General features: G+C 42.4%; 1 protein-coding gene across 2 annotated transcripts in view; it reads right to left on the reverse strand.

Moving 5' to 3' along the window:
• espn (espin) overlaps window positions 1–20,050 on the reverse strand; it is a 100,869-nt gene that overhangs the window by 42,922 nt on the left and 37,897 nt on the right. For both annotated transcript variants that reach the window (XM_090184372.1, XM_090184373.1), the window contains exon 8: window positions 3,474–3,635. In XM_090184372.1, the coding sequence (XP_090040498.1) occupies window positions 3,474–3,635 (162 nt within the window). The remainder of the gene's footprint in view (window positions 1–3,473; window positions 3,636–20,050) is intronic.

Raw genomic sequence — 20,050 nt, forward strand, 5'->3', positions numbered from 1 at the left:
TTTGTAGTTGTCCACGTATTCTAAGACAGAGCCGTCCAGAGTAGTAATGTTGGACAGGCGGGTAGGTACAGGTAGCGATCGGTTGAAGAGCATGCATTTAGTTTTACTTGTATTTAAGAGCAATTGGAGGCCACGGAAGGAGAGTTGTATGGCATTGAAGCTTGCCTGGAGGGTTGTTAACACAGTGTCCAAAGAAGGGCCAGAAGTATACAGAATGGTGTCGTCTGCGTAGAGGTGGATCAGAGACTCACCAGCAGCAAGAGCGACCTCATTGATGTATACAGAGAAGAGAGTCGGTCCAAGAATTGAACCCTGTGGCACCCCCATAGAGACTGCCAGAGGTCCGGACAGCAGACCCTCCGATTTGACACACTGAACTCTATCAGAGAAGTAGTTGGTGAACCAGGTGAGGCAATCATTTGAGAAACCAAGGCTGTCGAGTCTGCCGATGAGGATGTGGTGATTGACAGAGTCGAAAGCCTTGGCCAGATCAATGAATACGGCTGCACAGTAATGTTTCTTATCGATGGCGGTTAAGATATCGTTTAGGACCTTGAGCGTGGCTGAGGTGCACCCATGACCAGCTCTGAAACCAGATTGCATAGCAGAGAAGGTATGGTGAGATTCGAAATGGTCGGTAATCTGTTTGTTGACTTGGCTTTCGAAGACCTTAGAAAGGCATGGTAGGATAGATATAGGTCTGTAGCAGTTTGGGTCAAGAGTGTCACCCCCTTTGAAGAGGGGGATGACCGCAGCTGCTTTCCAATCTTCGGGAATCTCAGACGACACGAAAGAGAGGTTGAACAGGCTAGTAATAGGAGTGGCAACAATTTTGGCAGATCATTTTAGAAAGAAAGGGTCCAGATTGTCTAGCCCGGCTGATTTGTAGGCGTCCAGATTTTGCAGCTCATTCAGAACATCAGCTGAGCAGATTTGGGAGAAGGAGTAATGGGGAAGGCTTGGGCGAGTTGTTGTGGGGGGTGCAGTGCTGTTGACCGGGGTAGGAGTAGACAGGTGGAAAGCATGGCCAGCCGTAGAAAAATGCTTATTGAAATTCTCAATTATGGTGGATTTATCAGGGGTGACAGTGTTTCCTATCTTCAGTGCAGTGGGCAGCTGGGAGGAGGTGTTCTTATTCTCCAATGACTTTACAGTGTCCCAGAACTTTTTTGTGTTAGTGTTGCAGGAAGCAAATTTCTGCTTGAAAAAGCTAGCCTTGGCTTTTCTAACTGCCTGTGTATAATGGTTTCTAGCTTCCCTGAACAGCTGCATATCACGGGGGCTGTTCGACGCTAATGCAGAACGCCATAAGATGTTTTTGTGTTGGTTAAGGGCAGTCAGGTCTGGGGAGAACCAAAGGCTATATCTGTTCCTGGTTCTAAATTTCTTGAATGGGGCATGTTTATGTAAGATGGTTAGGAAGGCATTTAAAAAAAATATCCAGGCATCCTCTACTGACGGGATGAGATCAATATCCTTCCAGGATACCCCGGCCAGGTCGATTAGAAAGGCCTGCTCGCTGAAGTGTTTCAGGGAGCGTTTTAGATACCTTAATAGAAAATGACTCAAGTAAAAGTCACCCAGTAAAATACTACTTGAGTAAAAGTTTTAAATTATTTGGTTTTAAAAATACTGAGGAGTATCAAAAGTAAATGTAATTGCTAAAATATACTTAGGTATTTTAAAAACTATTTCAAATTCCTTATATTAAGCAAACCAGACGGCACAATTGTCTTGTTATTTTAATGTACAGTCAGTGGCACACTCCAACATCATTTACAAACAAAGCATGTGTGTTTAGTGAGTCTGCCAGAACAGAGGCAGTAGGATGTTCTCTTGATAAGTGCTTGAATTGGACCATTTTCCTGTCCTGCTAAGCATTCAAAATTGAACGACAACTTTAGGGTGTCAAGGAAAATGTATGTAGAGTAAAAAGTACATTCTTTTCTATACGAATGTAGTGAAGTAAAAGTAAAAGTTGTCAAAAATATAAATAGTAAAGTTATCTCCAAAAATTACTTAGGTACTACTTTAAAGTCATTTTACACCACTGAGTGATACTAAGGGCACCTCTGAACATAATTTGTGCACCGAGTGCACACCAATTTTACATGTAGACTCACAAGGTCCGAATTGGCTCAATGTAGATTACACCCAATAGTGGCCTTCGACACCAAACCGTCGATACCTATGACATTATGGGGCCGTTGGCTGTGCGTGCAGGACCTCCTGATGCGTGTCTGTGGAAATATGTATCTGCACACTTTTTTCAGCACACAACATCTAAAACACCATTTTAGTTTATATAGACTATATTTTTTGTTTAGACAGGAAACCCACGTATTCGTTAAACCATTTATTTGAAAATAGATTGCAAATCATGTGGTTTTGGCATTAGGCTCTGCTCGTTCAGGGGAGCTTACTGCCAGAGCAATGCGTCAATTATTATCATTATTAATCAACTACAGGCAGTGAGCGAGATATACCAATCCCCCTAACGGGAACAAGAAGAAGAACCAAACAGTTGGGGTGGTGGTGGACTAGCAGAAAACAGACAACACATAGTGGGTGGCAGCAATGTTACAGCAGCAGCAATATTAAGAAGCAAAGAGAAGCCAAATCGCATACCTTAGCACAACCTTTGAAAGGTTAAGCACAGATTTATTATAAAGCCAAGTTTTCAGTAAAATGTAATTTCCCTGGTAGTACAGTGCAGTCCTGGTTAGCTTCACTTTGAGGATAATGGAACAGTAATCGGTTTGTTTGTGCCTGTGTTTTGCAAGTGAGTTTTCACAACAGGGCGGAGATCAGGCGGTAGGTATCCTTTGGTATCGGATGTTATGTTATGTAACACAGAGACACACTGCCGTCTGTGGCCCTTTAGGACAGCAGTTTCTTTCTCTGTCCCGCGACAGAGTTGTGCTGCACTATGCTGGCTTGTCAGGTGAGACAGCAAGACCTGGGTTGAGGTGAGGATTGGGGCCTGGGAGGAACAGAGTTCTGCTAGATTAGAGGGCAGTCACTGGGGGATGCACTGGTCTGACAGACTGCTACAGGAGCCAATCCTATTGGTGCCAGCCAGTTGACTCTAATGGGGCATGGTATGGCAGCCATTTTGATTATCAACAGATTAAAAACGCTGTGCGGTGACTTGACTATTACAGAACTGATCTTGTGTTTGTCACAAAACCACCAGACAAAATATTTAAAATGCTAAAAGAGGGGAATAGCCCATGAACCCCCCAAACAAACGTCTCCCTCTTCTACAGTGAATATACTACAGTCCTGGAGAAATACTGGGTGAGCAGGCTTGTGTTCCAGCCCAGTACTATCACACCAATTGCAGGCAATCAACTGGACCATGATAAGTTGAATCAGGTGTATAGTGCTGGGCTGGAACACAAGCTTGCACACCCAGTTTGCTCTCCAGGAATGGAGTTGGAGAACAACCCCTGTTGTCTGGTCCTGCTTACCTCCTCGTTAGGCGCCATGGCTCTGATCCCACGGTTGTCGACCGTGTCGCTACCCAGGGCTTTGTAGTAGTCCCCGGTGCTGGGCTGCTTGTTGAAGTTTCGAGACTTTCTGTTGGAGTCCACCCGACGCAGCCTATCGTGGTGATCTCCTGGAGTCAGTTCCTGGGTAGAAACAAGAAAGGGGCCAATGAGCAGTGAGTAAATATATAACATACTGAACAAAAATATAAATGCAACATGTAAAGTGTTGGTCCTATGTCTGCTGCCCGGTTCAGTTGAAACCGGGATTTATCCATGAAGAGCTCACTTCTCCAGCGTGCCAGTGGTCATCGAAGGTGAGCATTTGCCTACTGAAGTCGGTTACGATGCTGAACTGCAGTCAGGTCTAGACTCTGGTGAGGACGACAGGCATGCAGATGAGTCTCCCTGAGATGGTTTCTGAATGTTTGTACATAAATGTTTGTACATGTTTGTACATCTTAAGGTTGTGCAAACCCACAGTTTCATCAGCTGTCCGGGTGGAGCCAGATATGGAGGTCCTGGGCTTGCGTGGTTGCATGTGGTCTGCGTTTGTGAGGGCGGTTGGACGTACTGTCAAATTTTCTAAAACGATGCTTGAGGCGGCTTTTGGTAGAGAAATTAACATTCAATTCTCTGGCAACACCCATTGAACACATGTACGACAGTGTGTTCCAGTTTCCGCCAATATCCAGTAACTTCGCACAGCCATTGAAGAGGAGTGGGACAACATTCCACAGGCAACAATCAACAGCCCGATCAACTCTGTGCGAAGGAGATGTGTTGCATGAGGCAAATGGTGTTCACACGAATACTGACTGGTTTTCTGATCCACGCCTCTACTCTACTTGACCAACAGATGCATATCTGTATTACCAGTCATGTGAAATCCATAGAACAGGGCCTAATGAAACTCAGTAAAATCTTTGAAATTGTTACATGATAAAAATTATTGATAGACCTCTTACCAAATATATTCACTGTTGCTTTCAAAGTCATCCAAAGGGTAGTTTTAACAGAGCAAATTAAATTTAACCATACTTTATAAGTCACACTTGAACAGCATTGATCACTTGCACCATGTACGTTTAGTGTAATCTCAACTGGCATCCAGGTCATTTGGTTGTGCTATTAGATACAAAATATCTGACATTGTATTCCCATTTGACCTTCGTTGTGCTTTTAAATGGTTGAAAGTAGGGCCAGGACAATACCAGTATCTAAATATTTTTTACATGGCAAAAATGAAAACACAAAGCAGACCAAACTCTTTGGTCCTTTAAAAACATGCAGTATGTAAAATAGGGTGTGCTAGGAAGATAAATACATGTGACTCTGAATGACAACATAATGATGTTTGTTATCAACATTAGGGCTGCATTCCTAAAGAACTTAAATCCGCTTCTTGTTTTGTTGCCTTGCCACGATACTAACGAGTATCACGATACTGGTAACGTCCCGGCCCTAGTTGAAAGCGCAGATAACACATTTAGATGACAACTAAACCAAAAATAAATGTTTCTATTGGAATTTGGCTGTTCTTGGGATTCAACAAACTTATAGCTGTCTTTTTGAGTGGGTAAATAAAGGTTGAAATCTCACTGATCAACATCAACCAAATATTACCCAAATTTCACCGTTGAAATGACATGGTGTGCCCAGTGGGATGGCTCCTTCATCTCCGGGTTTCTCACTTTCCCATTCCGAGCTCTCTAGGCCACTTGTTGAGGAGAAAGTTCATTGGACACCCATGTTTCAAAGATAGCTAGGACCATTGAAGATACTGCTGTAGTCCAAGGTTGGGGACAATCCCAGTGGGCAAAAACTGGTTGAATCAACTTTGTTTCCACGTCATTTCAACTTCAAAAAAACAAACAACGTGACAACATTGAATCAACATGGAAAACTGAATGGATTTGCAAAAAGTCATCAACCTAAAGGCATTTAGTCTTTTTTTCACCCAACCTTTAACCCAAATCATATGACATGGTGACATTTGTTGTTGATTTCACGGTTAGTTGATAAATCAACCAAATGAGAATCAAAACCAGACATTGAACTGACGTCTGTACCCAGTGGGATTTGATTTCAATTCAGTAAGTAAATATGAGTTGATCCCAAACCTCTTCTTCAATATGTTTTAATCTTGTGTACTAAACACCAATGGAGTGCTTTTCCACCTACGTCTTTTTTTTTGGGGGGGGGGGGGGGGGTGTATTTACCTAATGCAAAGTATTGCATTACAACTATTTGCATTGAAAGCATTGCTTGACTAAGAAAAGCTGGGATGTGTGGGCCTTTTCTTTCCTTTCTATCTCCTCACCTCAGTTAAGTATGGCCAGGCTTACTCCGTGAGATAGAACAGCCCGAGTGTGTGCTTTTTTAAAGAAGTCCTGCTCACAAAAACACATGAAATAGTTGTACTCTACGAAATACCACCCAACAACCAAGCAGTAGAACGAGGGGGAAACGATTTCTTATTTTGGGCTCTGTACTTATCACTATAGATAGACAAGTACATTGTTTATAGTCCACAGAGTATAACGAATCAATCAGATACAGAATTATACTATATTCATAGAAAGTGAATAAAGTGAGAATGCGGTTGATTACATTCGAAGCTATCGGGTCAACGTCCTCATTTCAGACACTCACTTTGCCTGTCAAATCGCACAAAAACAAGAGCATCACAACTGGCAAATGTTGACATTTACATTTTAAATCGCATTCATTTTGTTTTCGAGAGGTACCTCCTAGAGACAACCTAGAGACATCCAACAGATGTCTAAAATCCTAGACAATGTACACACGGGCAGAAATAATTGGCAGTGATCCCCAAAGACTGTGACGTCCCTCTTTTCCCTTTATATTGTCCTGTTGTTTATTTTATATTTTCTTGTCCTATGTGGCTTTATGGGTGCATTTACATTGTTGACTTACGTCTGCTGTCAGAGACAAGGTCCCAGAGCAGCACTTAGCGAAGTGTGTACGTGTGTGTAATGTGAGTAGGGAAATCCACAGGTGGTTTAATGGTCATCCTCTGAGGGATTGAGGGACATCATAATAGGTAGCAGACCCGTGTACAGTCTCAAGACCACCACCCCTACTCCACCGTAACCACCCTTAACCCCAACACCTCCCATCACACTGATGTCTGGCTGCTGGATAGACACCGCGATCTGTGTTCATTTAGCGGGTTTCTGTATTTTCTTCTTACTTTACTGTTGAACGGGTCAATGTGGTCGCGCTGTGTCATACATCTCATTTGCATGGACCACTACTAACATCAGAAACATACATCTCATTTGCATGGACCACTACTAACATCAGAAACATACATCTCATTTGCATGGACCACTACTAAAATCAGAAACATACATCTCATTTGCATGGACCACTACTAACATCAGAAACATACATCTCATTTGCATGGACGACTACTAAAATGGAGAAGCAATGAGCGTTCAAGTGTGCGTTCATACTTTGTCAATAATTCAGTAGCTCATATGAAAGATATGAGCAAGTACATCATACATATGAAGTATGTTTCAGTGAGGGGATCATTGCAGGAAAAAGCCTTCACTAATGAAAAAAAAGAGACATTGTGCAACATAAGACTGGTCCTTAAAACAACCTCCAACTTGATTTGATAAAGTGACATGCTTTTGCAAAGTCATATGTCTGGCTTGTTAGCTTCCTTTTCCCCTCAGAACCTATGCAGAGTAATCAGTGTTTCGCTTGTGATTTCTTTCCATTGAAAAACGTTTTACCATCCTGAAAATGATGGGAGTAGGGGCAACAATTTACCAGCAGTGGCCCTGGGGAAACACTAGTACTGTATGTTCCCCATATGCAAAGATGCCATACAACACAACCATTCATACAAAGAACACATCCTCCCTCCCTAACAAAGCAACCCCTAATACCCGCGCAGGTCGGAATAAACCAAGAGATTGCTCGCATTAACACTTCAAATGCAACAGTTCCCCTTAATGACAGCCAAGTCACTCACATAAAAAGCTGTGGTCACTTCTAGGCTTACCGTAGTTTAAGTTCTTTCCCCTCAGTAGTACTCTTGGTCTTGACAGATCCGACCCAGAAGCTCAGAGGTGCACTGAGAGCAGCAGTCACCACATTTCCAGATCTCCTTGTCCCCCTGCGCTCTACTGTGTCACTCTACCTGGCCCTCTCACTTTACCCACAGGCCCTCATGAATAAGGCACACCTACAGCGACCCGTGACATCAGCGCTTCAGGCCGCCGACCAACCAACCACAGCGCGGCACAACGCCCGGTTGAGCTCTTATGCAAAGTACAGAGCAGTAAAGGGCTGAGGCAAGGCGGGCACAACCCTCATGGCTGCCCACACTCAAATCTCCCAGGGTTTATGGATTAGAAGAATTCCTGCCGGCTCCATTTTGATTAGCTATGAAAGGCCAGACAAACACTATCTTTGCTTACTGTTATAATTGTAGAGCGAGACGATCCTATAAAAACCGTCAGTCATAATACCTAAGTCTGAGTCTAAGGGGCCAATGTACAAAAACATCACCTGTCACAAAACAAAAATACTGAATGGGGGGAGGGGGGTTGAATTCAAGCAAACCTACACTGCGAAAACCTGTACTGTAGAAGAAAAAAAAATACATAGCACCTGCAAAGCACAAAATGGCCCCTCGGAGTTTTATTTGATTGTACTTAGAGTGGGAAACTGCAGTTGCTACATACATTTTTGGACTTTTTTGGATAAATTAAAGATATACAGTACGAGTCAAAAGTTTGTAATTTTTTTTTATTTTACCCCTTTTTTCTCCCCAATTTCATGGTATCCAATTGTTTAGTAGCTACTATCTTGTCTCATCGCTACAACTCCCGTACGGGCTCGGGAGAGACAAAGGTTGAAAGTCATGCGTCCTCCAATACACAACCCAACCAAGCCGCACTGCTTCTTAACACAGCGTGCATCCAACCTGGAAGCCAGCCACACCAATGTGTTGGAGGAAACACCATGCACCTGGCAACCTTGGTTAGTGTGCACTGCACCTGGCCCACCACAGGAGTTGCTGGTGCACGATGAGACAAGGATATCCCTACCGGCCAAACCCTCCCTAACCCGGACGACGCTAGGCCAATTGTGCATTGCCCCACAGACCTCCCGGTCGCGGCCGGTTACGACAGAGCCTGGGCGCCAACCCAGAGTCTCTGGTGGCACAGCTGGCGCTGCAGTACAGCGCACTTAACCACTGCACCACCCGGGAGGCTACGAGTCAGAAGTTTGGACACACCAACTCTTTTAAGGGTTTTTCTTTATTTGTACTATTTTCTACATTGTAGAATAATAGTGAAGACATCAAAACTATGAAATAACACATATGGAATCATGTAGTAACCAAGAAAGTGTTAAACAAATCAAAACACATGTTATATTTGAGATTCTTCAAAGTAGCCACCCTTTGCCTTGATGACAGCTTTGCACACTTGGCATTCTCGCAACCAGCTTCATGAGGTAGTCACCTGGAATGCATTTAAATTAACAGGTGTGCCTTTTTAAAAGTTAATTTGTGGAATTTCTTTCCTTCTTAATGCGTTTGAGCCAATCAGTTGTGTTGTGACATGGTAGGGGTGGTATACAGAAGATATAAGACTGAGTCCATATTATGGCAAGAATAGCTCAAATAAGCAAAGCGAAACGACAGTCCATCATTACTTTAAGACATGAAGGTCAGTCAATCAGAAACATTTCAAGAACTTTGAAAGTTTCTTCAAGTGCAATCACAAAAACATTCAAGCGCTATGATGAAACTGGCTCTCATGAGGACCACCACAGGAAAGGAAGACCCAGAGTTACCTCTGCTGCAGAGAATACGTGAAGTGTTAACTGCACCTCAGTATGCAGTCAAAATAAATGCTTCAGAGTTCAAGTAACAGACACATCTCAACATCAACTGTTCAGAGGAGACTGCGTGAATCAGAACTTTATGGTCAAATTGCTGAAAAGAAGCCACTACTACAGGACATCAATAAGAAGAAGAGACTGGCTTAGGCTAAACACACGAGCAATGGATATTAGACCATTGGAAATCTGTCCTTTGCTCTGATGAGTACAAATTTGAGATTTGCAGCGTCTTTGTGAGATGTGTCTTTGTGAGATGAGGAGTAGGTGATTGGATGATCTCCGCATTTGTGGATCCCACCGTGAAGCATGGAGGAGGAGGTGTGATGTTTGGGGGTGCTTTGCTGGTGACACGGTCTGTGATTTATTTAAAATTCAAGGCACACTTAACCAGCATCGCTACCATAGCATTCTGCAGCAGTACACCATCCCATATGGTTTGTGCTTAGTGGGACTATCATTTGTTTTTCAACAGGACAATGACCCAACACACTTTCAGGCTGTGTAAGGGCTATTTGACCGCGAAGGAGAGGGATGGAGTGCTGCATCAGATGACCTGGCCACAATCACCCAACCTCAACCCATTGAGATGGTTTGGGATGAGTTGGACCGCAGAGTGAAGGAAAAAGCAGCCAACAAGTGCTCAACATATGTGGGAACTCCTTCAAGACTGCTGGAAAAGCATTTCAGGTTAAGCTAGTTAAAAGAATGTCAAGAGTGTGCAAAGCTGTCATCAAGTCAAAGGGTGGCTACTTTGAAGAATCTAAAATAATTTGAATGTTGATTTATTTAACACTTTCTTGGTTACTACATGATTCCATGTGTTATTTCATCGTTTTGATGTCTTCACAATTGTTCTACAAATGTAGAAAACAGACAAAACAAAGAAAAACCATTGAATGACTAGGTGTGTCCAAACCTTTGACTGGTACTGTATACCAATTGATTCTTATAGAATGTACAGTTGAAGTCGGAAGTTTACATACACTTAGGTTGGAGTCATTAAAATTAATTGTTAAGACATCTACTTTGTGCATGACACAAGTAATGTTTCCAATAAATGTTTACAGACAGATTATTTCACTCATAATTCACTGTATCACATATCCAGTGGGTCAGACGTTTACATACACTAAGTTGACTGTGCCTTTAAACAGCTTGGAAAATTCCAGAAAATTGTGTCATGTCTTTAGAAGCTTCTGATAGGCTAATTGACATCATTTGAGTCAATTGGAGGTGTACCTGTGGATGTATTTCAAGGCCTAGCTTCAAACTCAGTGCCTCTTTGTTTGACATCATGGGAAAATCAAAAGAAATCAGCCAAGACCTCAGAAAAAAGAATTGGAGACCTCCACAAGTCTGATTCATCCTTGGGAGCAATTTCCAAACGCCTGAAGATACCACGTTCATCTGTACAAACAATAGTACGCAAGTATAAACACCATGGGACCACTCAGCCGTCATATCGCCCAGGAAGGAGACACATTCTGTCTCCTAGAGATGAACGCAGAACAACAGCAAAGGATGTTGGAGAAAACAGGTACAAAAGTATCTATTTCCACAGTAAAACGACATATGTCAACATAACCTGAAAGGCCGCTCAGCAAGGAAGATGCTCCAAAACCGCCATAAAAAAGCCAGACTACGGTTTGCAACTGCACATGGGGACAAATATCGTACTTTTTGGAGAAATGTCCTCTGAGGAAACAAAAATAGAACTGTTTGGCCATAATGACCATCTTTATGTTTGGAGGAAAAAGGGGGAGGCTTGCAAGCCGAAGAACACCATCCCAAACGTGAAGCACGGGGTTGGCAGCATCATGTTGTGGGGGTGCTTTGCTGCAGGAGGGACTGGTGCACTTCACAAAATAGATGGCATCATGAGGAGGAAAATTATGTGGATATACTGAAGCAACATCTCAAGACATCAGTCAGGAAGTCAAAGTTTGGTTGCAAATGAGTCTTCCAAATAGAAAATGACCCCAAGCATACTTCCAAAGTTGTGGCAAAATGGCTTAAGGACAACAAAGTCAAGGTATTGGAGTGGCCATCATAAAGCCCTGACCTCAATCCTATAGAAAATGTGTGGGCAGAAATGAAAAAGCGTATGCGAGCAAGGAGGCCTACAAAACTGACTCCGTTACACCAGATCTGTCAGGAGGAATGGGCCAAAATTCACCCAACTTATTGTGGGAAGCTTGTGGAAGGCTACCTGAAACGTTTGACCCAAGTTAAACAATTTAAAGGCAATGTTACCAAATCCTAATTGAGTGTATGTAAACTTCTGACCCACTGGGAATGTGATGAAAGAAATAAAAGCTGAAATAAATAATTGTCTCTATTTTTCAAACATTTCACATTCTTAAAATAAAGTGGTGATCCTATTTGACCTAAGACAGGGAATTTTTACCTGGATTAAATGTCAGGAATTGTGAAAAACTGAGTTTAAATATATTTGGCTAAGGTGTATGTAAACTTCTGACTTCAACTGTAGTTTTTGATAAATGCCTCATGAGCTTAAACTGTCAAACCCCATCAGAACACAAAATATTAGCTTGTTTTAACTCCACTGTTTGTAAACATCGTAAACATAAACAAACAATGTAAAGCCTCAAAACATGCTTGAATCTATCATTTTTATATACTGGACAGTCAGTTCTTGCATCCTTAGCTATGTATATGAATTTGAGAGTGGTTACATTTCTCCAGCCCAATCCCTCAGCTTTTAACCAAGAAGCAGGTGTTTCAACAAAAGACTGCTGCTTTAACGTAACTTCTGTGAAGTGAAGATAAGTCCATGGGTGCTGATAGGTAGATAAACAATTGACCAGGATAGTGTTACCCTGCTTTGCCGTTTCTATGGCATGCCGAGCAGATTGTTTTCACTGTGTCTATGGTCTCTCTCTCCTCTCTCCTGTGTGTGTGTGTGTGTTTAATTGTTAATGAAGGCGCGCGCGCACAGGGCTCGTCACCTGGGTACCGTGAAAGGGGGAGGGGAGCTCATTAAGAAGACCCTCCCTCTTGGGCCGAACGGCACACACTCAGACCATGGCAACTGACCACACCATGGAGACGTGCCATGGCAACAGGATTGTTATGTTGTTACAATATGTAAATTGGACTGGGTTATTTACCAGTAACTCAGTCATCAAACACCTGTAAGCCTAAACCATGTTTCATTCTCTATCATTCAGGGGACACTTATTACAGAGATGTGACTTGGTAACCGATAACGGTCAGTTTAAGATGAGGGAGAGTAATACATATTATGAGCATGGTCTTATTTCCATTACTGCATATTGGATAACCGTCATTCATATTCCATCCATCCAGCTCAATGTAACATCGACAGGTTTAGGCTACTACATGATACTCAACATTTCCCTATACCCACCATGAGGTTGCTACAACCTAGCCTATGAATTAAAGCTTGCAACATAGGTGCACAGGTTGAGACAAAATTGAGTAATCAAGGTGACAGACAGTGACATATTCAATACCTACCACCTTGCACACTCTTGCCTGCATCTAGCTGATCTAGGGTGTAATAGTCCAACAGTTGCAAACGAGAGTTTCTACTGGACAAATTCAGATATGTTTATCCCTGTTTCGTTCAAGAAACGTTTTCCAACAGAATTGGCGGAATGAATCACACGCAAACACAGTTCACTTTCATAGCAGCCACATACAAACAGCAGGAGCCCTTTGGTCATTGGATAATTCCTTCTCACATCTACGCGCTCTCTTCCTCTCACCTGTTCCCTTTGCTTGTAGACTTCAGTGTACAACACATCCGATGTCTGTGACCAGGAAAAAAACCTTTCCAAGCCAAATCTTCATATCATTACCGCTAACCACTACACACAGCCTACATCGTTGTCACCATATTAGCTAACGTCATAGTCAACATAATTCTATTAGCTAGACAGCAAGCAGTTTAGCAGTTCAACTGGCGGGCCCTTATGGCAATTAAATTAATAAAACCAAAATATTACCTTGACTTGGAAGAGTTTCAGTGTTGGATAGCCATAGCCAGCTAGCTAACATTGCATCCCCCTCTGTTTGAACCGAGTGTTTGTGTAGGCTAAACTAGCTAATTTTATTCGGTAGCTAAATAAAATAAATATAACATATCGCTAGCTCTCTCCCCCTCTCTCTCTCTCGCTTCCCCTTAATTTTTATAGAAATCTATTGGTTCAAAACTGTTCAACTATTGTCTTTCACTCTCGTTGTGTCAACTACACCACATTTTATGCACTGCACTGCAGTGCTAGCTAGCTATATCTTATGCTTTCAGTACTAGATTAATTACCTGATCCTACACCATGGTACCACTCACTATACAGTGTGCTGTTGAGGCTACTGTAGACCTTTGGTGACACGTGAATATACAGTACGAGTCAAACGTTTGGACACCTACTCATTCAAGGGTTTTCCTTTGTTTGTATTATTTTCTACACTGTAGAATAATAGTTCAAAACTATGAAATAACACATATGGAATCATGCAGTAACCAAAAAAAGTGTTAAACAAATCCAAATATATTATACATTTTAGATTCTTCAAAGTAGCCACCCTTTGCCTTGATGACAGCTTGCACACTCTTGGCATTCTCTCAACCAGCTTCATGAGGAATGGTTTTCCAACTGTCTTGATGGAGTTTCCACATATGCCGAGCACTTGTTGGCTGCTTTTTCTTCACTCTGCGGTCCAACTCATCCCAGACCATCTCAATTGGGTTGAGGTCGGGTGATTGTGGAGGCCAGGTCATCTGATGCAGCACTCCATCACTCTCCTTCTTGGTCAAATAGCCATACACAGCCTGAAGGTGTGTTGGGTCATTGTCCTGTTGAAAAACAAATGATAGTCCCACTAAGCGCAAACCAGATGGGATGGCATATCGCTGCAAAATGCTGTGGTAGCCATGCTGGTTAAGTGTGCCTTGAATTCTAAATAAATCACAGACCGGGTCACCAGCAAAGCACCACCACACCTCCTCCTTCATGCTTCACGGTGGGAACCACACATACGGAGATCATCCGTTCACCTAATCTGTGTCTCACAAAGACACGGCGGTTGGAACCAAAAATCACAAATTTGGACTTATCAGAACATTGGACAGATTTACACCAGTCTAATGTCCATTGCCCGTGTTTCTTGGCCCAAGCAAGTCTCTTCTTCTTATTGGTGTCCTTTGGTAGTGGTTTCTTTGCAGCAATTCGACCATGAAGGCCTGATTCACGCAGTCTCCTCTGAACAGTTGATGTTGAGATGTGTCTGTTACTTGAACTCTGTGAAGCCTTTACTTGGGCTGCAATCTGAGGTGCAGTTAACACTAATGAATTCATAATCTGCATCAGAGGTAATAAAAAATAAAGTACATTACAATGATATATTTTAGTTTATGGGGACTGAATGCTAAGTTAGGGCTACCAAGCTTGCTAGGACAGACCAGATACAACTTCAATTAGCACTGAGGGTTGAAGTGAGAGGTGTCAAAGCCTTTGAGCCCAACAAGTGGCAGGAGTCTCTCACAGCCTACCCAACCAAAACGCAGAGGCATTTGAAGCCCCCTCCCGCTGTTCAGAGACCATCCACTGGCATTTTCTACAAGAAATCTACCTCCAGAAATAAAAGCTTCTCCCAAGTGGGTGTGACATCTACTCCCGTTGCCTACTGCACTGCTGCTTGGACTCCACCTGGCAATCTGTTTCCCATCTGCCCTGGCCTGTCTCCCCCTGTCTGGTACAGGTACCCCCACCACACTCCCAAGCTTTGGCTCGCCTCCAGCACACACACACTGTTGGGGTGAGTGACTCTGAACTTACAATGGCTAGCCCCAAGTCGTTATATATATTTAGTTTTGTCCCACACTCGGGACTCTGACTCTACTGGCTACACAGACTTTTGGCCTCCCATCCTATTCTAACCACCTCTCGCCGGCTTTGTATTCATGTTACCTGATGAAATTGCTGTACAATATGATCTTGTTGCCATCTAATGCACATTCAATTATCATTAATCAACACTGCAGACCTCTCCATGTCCTCTGCCATGACTTGATTGTATTACTGCTGATGTTATCTGGAAATGTGCATGTACACCCTGGCCCATCTACTTTTGCTAGCCCCAATTCTAACTTGTGCTATGATATCTGCTTCACTGATTTCTGCTCTCGTAAAAGCCTGGGTTTTCTGCACGTTAACACCAGAAGCTTATTTCCTAAAATGGATCAATTGAAAGTGTGGGTTCACAGCTCCAATCCAGATGTGTTGGTCATTACTGAGCCGTGGTTAAGGAAGAGTGTTTTGACTACTGATGTTAACCTTTCTGGTTATAACATTTTTTGGCAAGACAGATATTCCAAAGGTGGGGGAGTGGCAATCTTTTACCAATGATCAACTTCAGTGCTCGGTTGTCTCCACCAGGTCTGTCCCCAAACAATTTTATTTGATGGTTTTAAGCGTTAAACGTTCTTTGTTGACTGTTGCTCGGTGCTATCGTCCTCCATCAGCACCGACCTGTACCCTACCTGCCCTAAGCTTACTCCTGGCCCCTTACACTAAGTCTGAAATTGTCCAGCTAGGTGACCTAAACTGGAACATGCTTAAAGCACCTGACCTAAAGTCCTAAAGAAATGGACTCCCTAAATCTTTCTCAGATTATTACCAATCCCACAAGGTATGACTCCAAACACACAGACAAGGCTACTCTCCTCGATGTTATCCTCACAAATAATCAATAATCAGTCTGGTGTTTTCTGTAATGACCTTGGTGATCACTGCTTTACAGCCTGTGTTTGTAATGGCTGCTCAGTGAAACGACCTGTCCTGATTTGTCATAGAAACTTGCTAAAAAACTTTAATGAGCAGGCATTCCTTCATGAACTGTAAAATGGTATAGAATCAGCTTGATCCCCTCTGATGACGCTTGGACCTTCTTTTTTGATATTTTCAGTGGTATTGTTAACAAACACTCCCCCATAAAGAAAAAGAGAATTAAAAACAGGTACACCCCCTGGTTCAACCGTGATCTTGCAGTTACTCCACCTCAAAAATTGCATTTGGCGAAAGGCTCGGCACACGCATACTCAGGTTGACTGGCTCTCATTCAGGCATATGAGAAATAAGCGCACTCAGGCTATACGAAAGGCCAGTTAGTTCCTTTAAGGAGAAGTTCTCTCTCTGTGGGTCTAACCAAGAAGTTCTGGAAAACGGTTAAAGACCAGGAGATTAAACCCTCCTCCTCACAGCTGCCCATGTCCCTTAATGTTGATGATGTGGTTGTTACTGACAAGACGCACATGGCTGAGCTCTTTAATCACCACTTCATTAAGACAGGATTCCTATTTGACTCAGCCATGCCTTCTTACCCATCCAACATTTCGTCATCTACCACCCCTTCTAAGGTGACTAGCCACGATGCTCCTCCCTCTTTTCCCCCCACCCCGCTACACAGTTTCTTCCTGCAGGCGGTCACTGAGTCCTAGGTGCTAAAGGAGCTCCTTAAACTTGACCCCCAAAAAACAATTTTCACTTAAAATGACATACCCAAATCTAAATGCCTGTAGCCCAGGACCTGAAGCAAGGATATGCATAATCTTGATACCATTTGAAAGGAAACACGTTGAAGTCTGTGGAAATGTGAAATGAATGTAGGAGAATATAACACATTAGATCTGGTAAAATATAATAACATTTAAAAAACATGTGTTTTCGGTTTACCGTTTTATCTGTGGATTAATTGTCAGAGTAGAGGACCTTGTGCATTTCAGGTAAAATAACAACCCAATGTTTATATCCCAACAGCAAGCTAGCTAGCTAAATTGTCATAAATGTTTAATGCATTTCGACCTATCCCCAAATTAATATAATTGGTTCAGAGTTTGTTTTGATAGTTTAACCTGCGTGTCTTGATCGTGTCTGGTGTGGGGGTACAAAATCAACATGCGCGCGATGGCGCACACAGGTGCACGTGTGCGTCCGGTTTGGTCAGAATGTCAGGTCTCTTTATGTAGTGTTGTCTCTCTTGTCGTGATGTGTGTTTTGTCCTATATTTTCCTCCTCCCACAGGAGGCCTTTTGCCTTTTGTAAATACTAATTTGTTCTTAACTGACTTGCCTACCCCTACCTTGTCACGACACAACTGATTGGCTCAAATGCTTTAACCTTTTTGGGATAGGGGGCAGCATTTTCACTTTTGGATGAATGACGTGCCCAGAATGAACTGCCTCCTACTCTGTCCCAGATGCTACAATATGCATATTATTAGTAGTATTGGATAGAAAACACTCTAAAGTTTCTAAAACTGTTTGAATGATGTCTGTGAGTATAACATAACTCATATGGCAGGCGAAAACCAGGAAGTGGGACATTGAGGTTTGTAGTTTTTCAAAGCTTGGCCTACCGAGTACACATTGAGATATGGATGAGGTTGCACTTCCTAGGGCTTCCACTAGATGTCAACCGTCTTTTGAAACTTGAATGAGGATTCTAATATAAAGGAGGGGCTCCCAGAGACCTGTTTGAGTCAGTGGTCTGGCATAGTGCCTCAGTCTCATGACGCTCCCGACAGTGTTACCTCTCGTTCCAGTGCCTTTCTGAAGACGGTTGGAACATTATTGATGTTTTATGTTAAAAACATACTAACAATTGATTCCATACATCGTTTGACATGTTTCTAAAGGACTGTAACGGATCTTTTCAAGTTTTAGTCTGGATGAAATGCTCGCGCCTCATGAAGATGGATTACTGGGCTGAACACGCTAACAAAGTGGCTATTTGAACGTAAATGATGGAACTTTATGGAACAAATCAATCATTTATTGTCGAACTGGGATTCCTGAGAGTGCCTTCTGATGAAGATCATCAAAGGTAAGTGAATATTTATGGTGTTGTTTCTAACTTTGCTGATTCCAAAATGGCGGCTATTCCTCTGGCTGTTTTGGGTTCTGAGCGCCGTTCTCAGATTATGCTTTTTCCGTAAAGTTTTTTTGAAATTTGACACAGCGGTTGCATTAACAAGAAGTCTATCTTTAAGTAGGTGAATAACACTAGTATCTTTTATCAATGTTTATTATTAGTATTTCTGCAAAATCACCAGATGTTTTGGAATCAAAACATTACTGCACGTAAGGCGCCAATGTAAACTGAGATTTTTGGATATAAATATGCACATTATCGAACAAAACATACATGTATTGTGTAACATGATGTCCTATGAATGGTATCTGATGAAGATCATCAAAGGTTAGTGATTAATTTTATCTATATTTCTGCTTTTTGTGACTCCTATCTTCGGCTGGAAAAATGGCTGTGTTTTTCCGACTTGGCGGTGATCTAACATAATCATATGTTGTGCTTTAGCTGTAAAGCATTTTTTAAATCAGACACGATTTAGATAGATTAACAAGATGTTTATCTTTCATTTGCTGTCTTGGACTTAATTAATGTTAGTTAATCTTAGTTAATCTTAGTTAATGTGTGAAAGTTACATATTTCTAAAAAATATTTTTGAATTTCGTGCGCTGCCTTTTCAGCGGAATGTTGTAGAGGTGTTACGCTAGCGAAACCCCTGCGCTAGAAAGGTTAAGAAGGAAAGAAATTCCACAAATGAACTTTTAACAAGGCACACCTGTTAATTCAAATGCATTCCAGGTGACTGACTACCTCATGAAGCTGGTTGAGAGAATGCCAAGAGTCTGCAAAGCTGTCATCAAGGCAAAGGGTGGCTTGTTTAACACTTTTTTGGTTACTACATGTATTCCATATGTGTTATTTCATAGTTTTGAGGTCTTCACTATTATTCTACAATGTAGAAAATAGTAAAAATAAAGAAAAACTCTGGAATGAGTAGGTGTGTCCAAAAATTTGACTGGTACTGTATTTAGCGTAACTTTAATGTTTCACTATTTTTATGAAATTACTGAGGTAGACGGTCCTCCCCTTCCTCCTCTGAGGAGCCTCCACTGACATCTGTGGACCAAAAAAACTCCCATGTGTCAGAGTCTGGCGTTGTGGTTATCCCCTAAGACTCTGGACCTATACTCCTGGCAACGTGGGTACGAATCCCATCTCAGCCCTTCCTCTTGGTTTCCCTCTGAATCGGTCTCTCCTCTACATTCCCATAAAAAATGATTTAAAAAAAAAATTGTTGTTGTTTTATTTAAATCGGCCATGAAATAAGCTTAGTAGTGGGAGGGAAGTTGTTTTGATCTATGGAGCCCACTCACAATGTGGCCAGTAATTAGTGGAATTAACGTTGGGCCCATCACTCTGCTCATCAACAGGTGCCAATGGGGAGGGCCGGCTCGTAATGAGGATGCTCGTTAGTACAATAACAATAGTGTGGACTGGAGAATCCCTCTTCTTGTCTGCCTTTGCGCTGGGAACAGGGGACGTTGTTACACCGACTGGCCAAGTGATTAGTGGTCGGCGCGACAGGGAAAATGGCGCCTCGACTCCCTGCACCTAAACACCTCACTCTGCTAGCCGCTTCACTATCCAGAAACGTATTTTCAGTCCCCATTTTGAAACGTCTCAGTGGAGCAAGCAGTATCCCCAGGGGGACATTGTTTCTATGTTGTAGCTACTGATTTCATAAACTGAGAATGCAACCACTAACACTCACAACCTGCTGATTTTTAAGGGCCTGTCCACCCCTAGCAA

This window comes from Oncorhynchus mykiss, chromosome 9 (assembly GCF_057628025.1).
Source record: "Oncorhynchus mykiss isolate SJ-2025 chromosome 9, ASM5762802v1, whole genome shotgun sequence".
NCBI lineage: Eukaryota > Metazoa > Chordata > Actinopteri > Salmoniformes > Salmonidae > Oncorhynchus > Oncorhynchus mykiss.